The 13,320-nt window shown below is 35.2% G+C and overlaps 1 protein-coding gene across 1 annotated transcript in view; it reads right to left on the reverse strand.

Moving 5' to 3' along the window:
* TOGARAM1 (TOG array regulator of axonemal microtubules 1) overlaps positions 1 to 13,320 on the reverse strand; it is an 80,640-nt gene that overhangs the window by 12,109 nt on the left and 55,211 nt on the right. The window contains 5 exon segments of the mRNA XM_065871679.1: positions 652 to 770; positions 1,995 to 2,121; positions 5,178 to 5,336; positions 5,743 to 5,978; positions 8,067 to 8,172. Of these exon segments, the coding sequence (XP_065727751.1) occupies positions 652 to 770; positions 1,995 to 2,121; positions 5,178 to 5,336; positions 5,743 to 5,978; positions 8,067 to 8,172 (747 nt within the window).

Consider the following 13,320-nt stretch of genomic DNA (forward strand, 5'->3'; position numbering starts at 1 on the left):
TAGGTGATTGGTTAAATTTTTTATTTAAAATTTTTATTACATTATAGTTGATTTACAATGTTGCATTAATTTCTGCTGTACAGCAAAGTTTATCAGTTATATATATATACATATATCCACTCTTTTCACTTACTTTTTTTTTTCTCCTTTTTTTATTTTTATTTTTTTGAATTTTATTTTTCATACAGCAGGTTCTTTTTGGTTATCTATTTTATACATATTACTGTATATGTCAATCCCAATCTCCCAACTCATCCCACCCCCCCCGTTAAATTCTTTTAATGTTTGTATTTTCTCAAGTGTTTTTCCCCCTTAACCATAATTATGTATTACTTTTATAATCAAGGGGGAAAAGTAAAGCCTATAAATTGAAAAAATTAATCAGAGTTGTCCAACACTGGCCAACTATTGACAAGTTCAATAACACTGAAGTTTTACTAATGTTTAGTTCATGTAAAAGCAAGTTGCTGTGAATATACAATTACCTTATTAAATCTAATTACCTCACACTTTCTAAGTCCTTACCAACTTTTAAAACTCCATTAAATTTTGACAAATACCCGTGGGATAGTTCATGAAAACATTCAAATAGACTATCATCACTATTAGGGAGTAATTTCTGTAATAATGTGGACTAGCAAATGCTTCTACCTTTCAGCTGAATTGAAAGCATCTCTAGAAACAGACGATGACCTTGTATTTCCAACACTGCCAGTATGAGATCGTCTTCCTTTTGCTGAAGGAGTATCTAGTGGTATCTCTCCCAAACCCTATAAGAAAGGCAGTGTAATAAGTCTTAAAACTTGTAAAGTGAAAGAATGTGTACAATGGAATTTTCATAGCAGTCATTGTTGATCTCTTATGGTTGAAAGCATTTTAATAATCTGCTATACTTGTGCTTTAAAGGGTTTCAGATATATAAACTATCTTGTAATTAGTAGTAAATTAACAAAGTATGTACCCAACTACTAGGAAATGATATTGGCTTGTTAAAACTGTTTAAATACAAAACTTAACATCTATGTTTTGTAACTACTCTTCTTCAAGCTTAAAATCTATACAGAAAATATGAACACTTTATATAAACAATGAATTCCTATGCAACACTAGTATGAAAATAAACATTTTGAAAGAACTATTTAAAACCCCTTTTTTTTCCTGATACCTGTACTTGAAATAACTCACAGATATAATCTGCCTCATTTTAGTAAGACAATCTTTTTGCATGGCTATTTTAATAAATTCTATATGAATTAAGCTGAAATCTTTAATATCAATAGGAAGAAAAAAATGCTCTAAAATGTTTACCACAATACATATTTGAAGTAGTATTCCTTCATAAATGAATCCTTTGCCAAAGCTTACCAGAGAGGAATAACATAAATTAACACAGAAAAATTCTACATTATTAAATTAAGCACATTTTTGCAAAAAACAATGTGTAAACAGATTACTTTTTTATAAGACACTTTTCACATTTCATTTCACTTGATATTCCCTCAGTCACGCATTTTACAGACATTTTTGAATCCCCATTATCTGTCATGATATATAAGACATGGGGCTTCCCCTCAAGGATCTCCTTATCAACACTCCACAGTGTGGTAGGAGCTCTAACGGTAGAACATACAAGGTAAAGTGGGAATCAATTGTAATAAACATCATTAGCCTCATTTTATAAAAATAAAAATTCTGGGTTAAAGAAATGATGTGCCTAAGATTATATAGTTGCTAATTCTGAGTTGTGATTCAAACCTGTCTTGTAATTCCAATAAACCACACTACATTCTACCAAATGTCAAGCTTCTGTTCAATAAACATCTACTGACACTATGAATGTCTACTCAGTACTTCAGTTGTTGAAATGCTACTGTAGATATATTCTAAATGGTTAACAGAAATAATCAAAGAAGTAATTATTTCTATCCTTTACCTTCCTCAGCAAATGAACTTTGTTTTTAAAGTTGTTTATAAAATAAACTTCTTCTACATACCTTTTGCCTTAAGCTTTTAACAGATTCCTTAATATATGGCAAATCTTTAGATGGGACATACTTTTCAAGCATTTTATCAAAGTTAGGATGACACATCATGAGGAAAAGCATCTTTCGGCCATAATACCTATGGATATTTAAGAAATACGTAAATAATTCTATAAATCTTAACAAGCTCAGTTTCTGTCCTTAGATACAATTTTTTTTCCAATAGAAAAAACCTATCAACATCAAGATTATCATCTCTATTTTAAATAAGCCATTGAAATGTAGTTACACTAACTGGATTAGAAAATACAGCAGTCTCTTGCCACCCATCTTTAAAAAAACATGGCTTCAAATCTTTTAGCTATGTGTCAGATCAGAGCCAAAAGCTCTGACTCTATTTTTCAGGCACCCGAGGGTCCATATCAAGGCTGGCATTTGGCAGAATTGTGAATTAAGAGAACTGTGTCTTTGTCCTGGGCTCCTTGCCTGGTGACCTTTTGCTGCTCACTTGCTGGCCAGATGTTCTGGCCTAAGACAACCTTCCAAAGGTTCTGTATTTCCGACCCTCTCTCTTTTCCTTTTCCTGCCAAAACTTACCTGGGTTTCAATTCTGCAAAAACCTATTCTTTGCTACTTAAAATACAACCAAAATTAGTTGGTAAATCGTGGCTGATATATTAATGAATGTCTAATGTTCTCCAAACTAGGTGTTTTATGCTATATGAATTTTAAAATAATTCTTTTAGGATAATACCTTAAGCCAAGATATCATTCTAATGGTAAATGATATGGTGGAAGTGCATACTGGAGATATTTTTGGATGGGGTGGTCGGTATAGTACCTCATAATAAAAATACATTATTATTCTTCAAGGAGGCTTGGCCCTAAAATAATTACAGTTATACTTTTACCTACAACTTGGAATTATGACTCTAGAAGAACCAGGGAAGGCAAGGCTTTTGTGGGGGAGATGAATAGGATGATCTCAGCATCATTTATATCAACCAGACTCCTTCAAATGTAGTGAAATTACAGAAAGGGAGGTTAATAACAAAGAATAAGAATTACTTTTCTTGCCCCACAACCAGAATAAGGTCAACACCCGGATAAGTAGCTCCTAATCAGTTATAGTTTCAAAGGTGACTCTAAAGTTTATCCCAGAATGTTAAGGACTGTAGGTCTATCATAGGCCTTAATGATATGGGAATGGCTAAAGCAAACAAACATGCAAAAGGGACACAAAGTGTAAGAAATTCTAAAACTGGAAAGTTGTAATTATTTTGTAATTTTAAAATTTCAAATAAGAATCTAAGAAATGACAAAATGGATTAGAAAAGTTACTATGCCATTAAGGAAAGGTTAAGATGTACACAAAACAGCTATTGTAAATTTTATTTTGTTCCTAACTAGTCTATTATGATCCAGCCCTCCTAAATTGTTTTGAACTTTACTGTAGTATGCAGAACTTCTAAAATGGTTCCCCCAAAGATGTCCTGCTCTAATTCCTACAATTTATGAATATGATGAGATATAACTTCCAGGATTATGTTATATGGCACAGTTGACTTTAAGATAGGGGGATTGGGCTTCCCTGGTGGCGCAGTGGTTGAGAGTCCGCCTGCCGATGCAGGGGACATGGGTTCGTGCCCCAGTCTGGGAAGATCCCACATGCCACGGAGCGGCTAGGCCCATGAGCCATGGCCGCTGAGCCTGCGTGTCCGGAGCCTGTGCTCCGCAACGGGAGAGGCCACAACAGTGAGAGGCCCGTGTAGCACAAAAAAAAAAAAAAAAAGATAGGGGGATTATCTGGGTGAACCTAATCTAATCACATGAACCCTTAAATGCAGAGAACTTTCTGTGGCTGGTAGAAGAAAAAGAAGTCAAAGAGATTCCAAGCATGAGAGGGATTCAACTTGCTGTTGCTGGCTTGAAGATGGAGTGGGTTGTGTGAGAAGGAATTCAGGTGGCCTTAAGGGAGCTGAGAGAGGACCCTCGCTGACAGCCAGCAAGGAAACAGGGACCTCAGTCCTATAATCACAAGAAACTGAAATTGGTCAAAAACCTGAATGAGTTTGTAAGCAGATTCATCTATAGAGCCTCTAGATAAGAGCCCAGCACTGTTATTACCTTGATTTCAGCCTTGTGAAACCCTAAGCAGAGAACCCAGTTGAGCATGCCAGACTTCTAACCTAAGAACGGAAAGCTAAAAAAATCTGTGTTGCCTTAAATCACTATATTTGTGGTTATTTATTATGCAGCGACAGAAAATGAATATATCTACTTTCTATGTTAGCTTTTGGCATAATGACTTCCACAAGATTAACTGTAGTTACCTAAAGTACTGAATATCTTTGTCTTAAAATGTTAAAAAGTTTGATATCCTTCTTTACTTTTTAGTCTCCATGAAGTCAGGATCCTACCTTCTTCCTTTAATCTATGATCATATATAACTGCCATAATTTTTAGATTTTGTATGGGACATTATAAATATCTGGTCCAACCTTACTAATTTGATAGATGAGGAAACAGAGGCTAACAGAGGTTAAGTAACTTGCTTACAGCAGATAGTGACTGGAGCTAAGAGTTGAACCTAGGCTTCTGACTACTTCTAAAACTTCTGTCAGCATTACAGCTATAGTACCATCCACATCTTAATTATTTTGTTATCTTTCTCTGATTGTTCTTAACCTTCATAAAACTATTCTTCAAGTACAGACAGCAATCAGAAATTCATGGAATTTTCTAAGTGAACGTATCTCATGTTATCCATTTTGCTTCCTGTATTTTTCCTTGATTTTACCTGGCTACTTGGAAAATATATCATTTTCCCCTAAAGGCATTACCTTATTGCCCACAATGAAGTTCTTCAGCCACTTTTCTGCCCACTCATACAGTCTTGTGCCATTTTCATGCAGATCATCCCTGTGACACGGCATCTCACTACCCAGAAGTAGGTAGTGTCATCTGTAAATTTGGAGAATTCACTGTGCACTCCCTCAAGACCATTTACAAACTGGTTAAATAAGATCATCCCCCAGCACTAATCCCTGGGGACCCCACTTTTCCATTTAGAAAAATGTTCATTCTTCTTTAGCCTTTGTTTAAGCCCTTAAAGTAAGCCATTTAAGCCCTTAAAGTACGCCATTTAAGCCCTTAAAGTAAGAGATTCAGCAAATACTATTAGCAGCTACTCACCTGGTTTCTGGTGAGCTGTCCTGAGCAAATTTAGCAGCAGCTGGTAATATACGGTCAGCCATATCCTTTGTTCCAGATAGAATTCGCTCTGGTTCCATAAATTTTACTACATCTGATAAGTGCTGGGCTGCACATCTTCTTACCGCAATGTGTAAATGGCTATAGGGAAACGTGGTCAATTAAAACAGAGTTGATATATAAACAATTTTTCAAAGATATACCGTAAAAGTCAAATGATTACTCCTAAGCCTCAGCAATCATCCTTGCAGGCTAAAATGACAAATTATTTGCATTAGCTATCCCTCCCCAAGAAGTTAAAAACAAAACTCATAATCACTGACATTTATTTAGCTCCAGATGTATGAATGTAAGTAACATTAGAATAACAATATTATTATCCTCTGTATGCTTAATGCCTAATATGATGTTTATCACGTAGGAATTATTTAATACATGTTTTTTGACTGAAATAACATTGAAATTTGCTTGTTTTTTTCCTATACCCCAGATTACAAGCAACTGTATTTTTAGTTTAAGGACATGTCCAGATTATTTTGAACATTACCTTTGTCCTCCATTGATAAGAGAAACAACTGCACGTGCAGGAGTTACATTAGTGATCATAGCTCTCAATGCCTTGTCAACATCTTCTCTTATAAATGTATTTGATTCTCCTGATTTATGCAACAAAACTTTTACTGTATTATCTAGTTCTTGATCCATGCTCTTTTTCAGGTAAGTGAAAAGGTCACTTAAACAAACCACAGCAGCACGAGAAACTCCAGAGCGTAAATTTTTCACCTAAAAAAAATTAACATTGTGAAGAATTAACATTGTGAAAATGACTCTACTACCCAAAGCAATCTACAGATTCAATGCAGTCCCTATCAAACTATCACTGGCATTTTTCACAGAACTAGAACAAAAAATTTCACAATTTGTATGGAAACACAAAAGACCCCAAATAGCCAAAGCAATCTTGAGAACGAAAAAAGGAGCTGGACGAATCAGGCTCCCTGACTTCAGACTATACTACAAAGCTACAGTAATCAAGACAGTATGGTACTGGCACAAAAACAGAAAGATAGATCAATGGAACAGGATAGAAAGCCCAGAGATAAACCCACGCAGATATAGTCACCTTATCTTTGATAAAGGAGGCAGGGATGTACTGTGGAGAAAGGACAGCTTCTTCAATAAGTGGTGCTGGAAAACTGGACAGGTACATGTAAAAGTATGAAATTACAACACTCCCTAACACCACACTTAAAAATAAGCTCAAAATGGATTAAAGATCTAAATGTAAGGCCAGAAACTATCAAACTCTTAGAGGAAAACATAGGCAGAACACTCTATGACATAAATCACAGCAAGATCCTTTTTGACCCACCTCCTAGAGAAATGGAAATAAAAACAAAAATAAACAAATGGGACCTAATGAAACTTCAAAGCTTTTGCACAGCAAAGGAAACCATAAACAAGACCAAAAGACAACCCTCAGAATGGGAGAAAATATTTGCAAATGAAGCACCTGACAAAGGATTAATCTCCAAAATTTATAAGCAGCTCATGCAGCTCAATAACAAAAAAACAAACAACCCAATCCAAAAATGGGTAGAATACCTAAATAGACATTTCTCCAAAGAAGATATACAGACTGCCAACAAACATATGAAAGAATGCTCAACATCATTAATCATTAGAGAAATGCAAATGAAAACTACAATGAGATATCATCTCACACCAGTCAGAATGGCCATCATCAAAAAATTTAGAAACAATAAATGCTGGAGAGGGTGTGGAGAAAAGGGAACACTCTTGCACTGCTGGTGGGAATGTGAATAGGTACAGCCACTATGGAGAACAGTATGGAGGTTCCTTAAAAAACTACAAATAGAACTACCATATGACCCAGCAATCCCACTACTGGGCATATACCCTGAGAAAACCATAATTCAAAAAGAGTCATGTACCAAAATGTTCATTGCAGCTTTATTTACAATAGCCAGGAGATGGAAGCAACCTAATTGTCCATCATCGGATGAATGGATAAAGAAGATGTGGCACATATATACAATGGAATATTACTCAGCCACAAAAAGAAACTAAATTGAGTTATTTGTAGTGAGGTGGATGGACCTAGAGTCTGTCATACACAGTGAAGTAAGTCAGAAAGAGAAAGACAAATACCATATGCTAACACATATATATGGAATCTAAGAGAAAAAAACAAAAATGTCATGAAGAACCTAGGGGTAAGACAGGAATAAAGATATAGGCCTACTAGAGAATGGACTTGAGGATATGGGGAGGGGGAAGGGTAAGCTGTGACAAAGTGAGAGAGTGGCATGGACATATATACACTACCAAACGTAAAATAGATAGCTAGTGGGAAGCAGCCACATAGCACAGGGAGATCAGCTCAGTGCTTTGTGACCACCTAGAGGGGTGGGATAGGAAGGGTGGGAGGGAGGGAGATGTAAGAGGGAAGAGATATGGGAACATATGTATATGTATAACTGATTCACTTTGTTATAAAGCAGAAACTAGCACACCATTGTAAAGCAATTATACTCCAATAAAGATGTTAAAAAAAAAATTTCCAAAATGTACATTTTGCTGAAATTCTGAAAGAAAATCAGTAATAATGACTTTGAAACCAAATTTACTATCAAAGTAATGTACTTTAAATATGTATTATATTATTTCCTAAAAATATCAACATTTTATCAATTTTTTCAAATGTGGCAAAGTAAGGCATGAGTTACTTTACATATAAGCCTACTGATTTCATTTAGTACAGCTTTTCTTTTTTAAGGTCAAATAAATGTGGCATATTTATACTTTGTTATTCAAATAATCCTTAACTCAGCTGAAAAATAGGATTACCTCTTGAAGTACTGCAAAATTTGTTTCATGCAACTTTGTGTTCAATATTTCAGAATGAAAAGCAGCTAAGCATCTAATAAAGTTCAGTCCCTCAATTTTCTTCTCCCTATGGGAAAAACAAAGAAACAACAAAATCATGCATTAAATGGGGCTCAACTGGAACAGGATCTCAGATTTCTTCTTTTGTGTGTATGGAATACTGTCAACGAGGAGACCCTGGGTATTTTCCCTTATCATGTAGGAAGCTCAAATAAAAAGATATGGAAAGTTTTGTTCACTCCTATAGTTCTCTTTCATGATCCAGAACATTTTTTAAGAGCCAAAACCACTATTGACAGTCAAACTAAGTTCATGCTTTATAAATAAAAAGGAACATTTCTCCACCAGTAAGAATGTCATATTCTTTTTAGAGAACAGAAGGGAAAGGAATGGCAAATAAAATGTGAGGGAATCAGTAAAACAAAAATGGAAGGAGATTAAGTAACTACATATTACTTTGTTGGTGAGTATATAATCCAAGTGCAGAAAACCATCAAGAGGTGTTTCTGTAACTTGTATTTCTTTTTCATTATCTTACCTAATGAGCCAGATGAAGGGTAGGTGAATACTAACAACAAGACGGTATATTCAAGTGGGATTGGGATATAACATTTTAAACTTGATGGTTTCCATCTTATATGTTTGAAAAATGCAAGCTGAGTTTCCTTAGTTGGTAATATTGATGGTGGTTATTTTTCTAAGCATTTAAATCCCCTGAATAAGTTATGGAAAATAGGGAGAAAAGACCTAAGATTCCAAGGTGGCAAGAGTAAACCTATTTAATAGCTGTCTGGTTCAAGATTTTCATTTTTTGATTAAGCATAAAACTGTTACAGTTACTGTTCAGATGCACAAACAACCAGATTCTGTACACAAAGTAAATAAGAGAAAGTGGAGTCAAGAGAGAGGAAAGCAGAAAAAGAAATTAAGACATAGTGGCTGAAATTTTTTCATTAAATCTATAAATTCTCAGATCCAAGAACAAATCCTAAACAGGATAACCATAAAATAAACACAAAATGGAACATCAAATTACTAAAAACAGTGTTGAAGGGAATATTCTTAAAAGCAGCCATAGAAAAAAGGGCAAATTACACACAGGAGAACAAAGATAACAATGATAAAAGACTTTAGCTCAGAAATATGCAAGCCACTGAACAAAATTTAAGTGCTAAAAAGAAACCGACAAAAAAATCAACTTAATTTAAGGAGGAATATACAAATCTTAAACTATAGTTGGAGATTGCAAAAGCCCAGTAACTGATGAAACAAATAAACAGGAAGTCAGTAAGGATACAGAAAACTTAACACTGTCAACCACTACCAACGAACCTGATCTTCTTAACCTTTATAGAACACTACAAACAACTTCAGTATGCAGATTCTTTTCAAGTTCATGTGAAACAAGCATCTGCATGGTTTTGACATCAGGGTATACTGCTTTCAAAGAATGAGATGGGAAGTATACCAGCCTCTTCAATGTTCTAAACGTTTGTATAGAATTTCTTTCCTAAATGTTTGGTATAATTCACTAGTGAAACCATCCAAGCATGGAGTTTTCTTTGTGGGAAAGAAACTCAAATTCAATTTCCTCAATAGATATTGGGTTATATAGATTATCTACTTTTTGAGTGAGTTTTGGTAGATTCTGTCTTTCAAGGAATCTGTGCATTTCACTAAGTTGTCAAATTTATGGGCATAAAGCTGTTTATCATATTCCTTTATTATTTAATAGCTGTATGATCAGTAATGATGTTCCTTCTCTCATTCCTGATGTATTAATCTGTTTCTTCTCTTTTTTCTTCATCAGTCTGACTAGAGGTTTATCAATTTTATTTATTTTCTCCAAGAGCCCGCTTTTGCTTTCATTTATATCCTCTATTATTTGTTTTCTATTTCATTGATTTCCATCATGTTGTTTATTATTATTTTTTTTTGCTTATTTTGGGCTTCATTTGCTCTTCTGTTTCAGTTTAAGATGAAAGCTGAGGTCACTGATATAATGTTTCATTCTTAATTTTATTAAATTCAAAATACTTTCTAATTTCCCTTATGATTTCTTCTTACAGCCATGGGTGATTTATAAGTATGTTACTTAGTTTCTAAATATTTAGAGATTTTACAGGTATGTGTTCCTAACTTCTAATTTAATTCCACTGTGGTCAGAGAACAAAATTTGTATAATCTGAAACCTTTTAAATTACTTGTTTTATGTTCCAGAATATGGTCTTTCTTGGTAAATGTTCCTTGCAGACTTGAAAAGAATGTGAATTCTGTTGTTCTAGGTGGAGTGTTCTATAAATGTCAATCAGGTCAAGTTGAAAGTCTTCTATATCTTTACTAATTTTCTTTCTACTAGTTTTATCAATTAATGAGAGGATTGTTTGAGTTCCAACTATAACTGTGGATTTGTTTATTTCTTTGCAGTTCTACCAGTTTTTGCTTAATGTATTTTAAAGCTCCATTATATGGTAATATAATTTATATAATATTATATTATATAATAGATTATGGTTCAGGATTGCCATGTCTTCTTGATGAATTAACTCCCTTATCAATATAAAATGGCCCTCTTTATTCGTGATGTGATAGAATTCTAAGATGGCACCTTGATTCCTGTCCCAGGTGTACATGCCCTGAATAATACTCTCCCCTTGAGGGTGAATATGATGGGATATCACTTCTCTCAATCATGTTACATTATATAACAAAAGGGATTTTGCAAGTTGTCCTACAGCTCACCGATCCTCTGTTCATGTCTTTCTTCTAGTTTCTTTAACACATGGATTAGAATTATAACTATAGTTATAATGTCTTTGTCTACTAATTCTATCATTTTTGGGTTAGTTTCAATTGTTTTCTTTTTTTCCTTTTCATTATGGGTTGTATTTTCCTGCTTCTTTGCATGCCTGGTAATTTTTTATTGGATGCCAGGCATTGTGAATTTTTATCTTAGATATTTTTGTATTCCTATAAATATTTTTGGGCTTCTTTATGAGATATAGTTAAGTTACTTGGAAATTCTGATCCTTTCAGGCCTTGCTTTTATGCTTTGTTTGGAGAAACAAAACTAGTCTTTAGCCTAGGGCTTATTCATTCCATAGATGAAGCAAAACTCTTCTGAGTATTCTACCCAATGCCATGTGAATTATAAGGTTTTCCACTCTGCCGGTGGGGAGAGAAAGTATTCTTGGCCTTATATACATACCAGGGAACATTCTTTGTAACTTCTATGAGTGGTCCTTGTTCTGGTTTCACAAGCATGCCTTGACCAAATACTCAGCTAAACATGAGAATAATCTTCTGAAGGTTCTTAGAGTTCTTTAAGGAACTGTATCCTCCTCTGGCATTCTGCCCTGCAAGCTCTAGCTATCTTGGCCTCCCCAAACTCCCAGCTCCATCTCTATCTCTGCTGGTATCTACATGGTTTTCCCCTCCCTAAGCTGTGTAGGAAGTTAGCAAGGGCTCACCTTTGTTTCTCAGGGATCACTGTCTTTCACTGCCTGGTTAACAATACTCTGAAAACCATTGTTTCATATATTTTGTATTATTTCTTTAGTTCTTTCTGATGTGAAGGCAAATCTAATGCCTGTTAATCTATCTTGGCAGGAAGTGGAATTTCAAGAGTTCTATTTTGGCCATGTTAAATTTAAGATGTCTATTGGCATCCAAGTGGAAGTCAAGGAGGCAGTTCGATTACAAGTCCAGAGCTCAAGAAGATACCAGGGATTCAGATAAGCATTTATGAGAAATCAGAGTATGGATAGAATTTAAAGCTATCGAATTGAATGAGATCATTTAAGAAAGGGGTTGGCAAACTATGGCTCACAGAGCAAATCTAGCCCCATCAGAGTTTACTTCTATAAGTAAAATTTTTATAAGTAAAGTTCACTGAAACACAACTGTGCCCATTCATTTTCATACTGTCTAAGGCTGATTTTGCACTATAACAGCAAAGTTGAGTAGCTGCAACAGACAAGTGGCCTGAAAAGCCTAAAATATTTTACTATCTGGCTCTTTATAGGGAAAGATTGCCAGCCTGGATCTATGGGATGAATGTAGATAGAGAACGCCAGTGGATTAAATTCTAGAGCACTCCTCAATTTTGAAATCAAACATTAAGTACTGAAGCAGGAAAAGAACCAAGAGTCTCAAATTTTTCCAGGGTGAAATGAAAAAAAGTATATGAAGAAGGGAGTGTCAACTGTGTCAAATGATGCTGAGAGGCTAGGTATGATGAGGACTAATAAGTGACCAGTGTTTAGCAAATGGCCACTTCTGCAGTTTTAGTGAAGTGGCGGTCACAGTGGGGAGGGTTGAAAGCCAATCAAAGAAGGCTGAGAAGAGAACATAAGGTGAAAAAGCAGACACAACGAATTAGCCTTTTTGAGGACTTTTGCTAAAAAGGGGGGAGAAAAGAAATGTGAAAATGTGAAGAAGACGTGCAGTTTAGGAAGGAGTTTTAAAAACAGGAAATATTATAGCACATTTTTATGTTGATGAATATGAATCTAGAAAAGAAGCAAAACTGATGACGAGGTATAGGAGGTGGATGCGGAGAGAGACTGAAGATTGAATAGGGGAGGAAATGGGACAAGGGGAGCCAAGAGATGTTCCAGCTGAAGCAAGTGGAATGCCACTGTCTTTTTTTTCCCTTTGAGTTATTGGCTGGGTTGGCTGGGTGGCTGCTGTAGCTGTGGTAGGAACAGATAAGTATTTTCAGGATTTTTTTTTTTTTTTTTTTTTTTTTTTGCGGTACGCGGGCCGCTCACTGTTGTGGCCTCTCCCGTTGCGGAGCACAGGCTCCGGACGCACAGGCTCCACGGCATGTGGGATCTTCCCAGACCGGGGCACAAACCCGTGTCCCCTGCATCGGCAGGCGGACTCTCAACCACTGCGCCACCAGGGAAGCCCCAGGATTTTTATAGGATATATTTCACAGAGAAACACTTGGAGAAATGATGAGATTTATACTTAATACCAAAAGGTTTGCATAATCCATAATAAAGCTAACTATGTCCTTATGGTATGTAAGTTATAATATAACAGGTAATACAGTGCTATTAGGACCAGAGTTCAGCTACATTAATAAGTTGGAAAAAACTCAGACTGCCTAAGAAGTAAAATAATCATTCCTAAGACTATTTTAATAGGAAATATTTCAAGGTTTCTAAAAATAAATTTTCAGAAAACTTTTGGAACTCAGCTTAGTTTT

The sequence above is a fragment of the Phocoena phocoena genome, chromosome 2 (assembly GCF_963924675.1).
Source record: "Phocoena phocoena chromosome 2, mPhoPho1.1, whole genome shotgun sequence".
Taxonomy (NCBI): domain Eukaryota; kingdom Metazoa; phylum Chordata; class Mammalia; order Artiodactyla; family Phocoenidae; genus Phocoena; species Phocoena phocoena.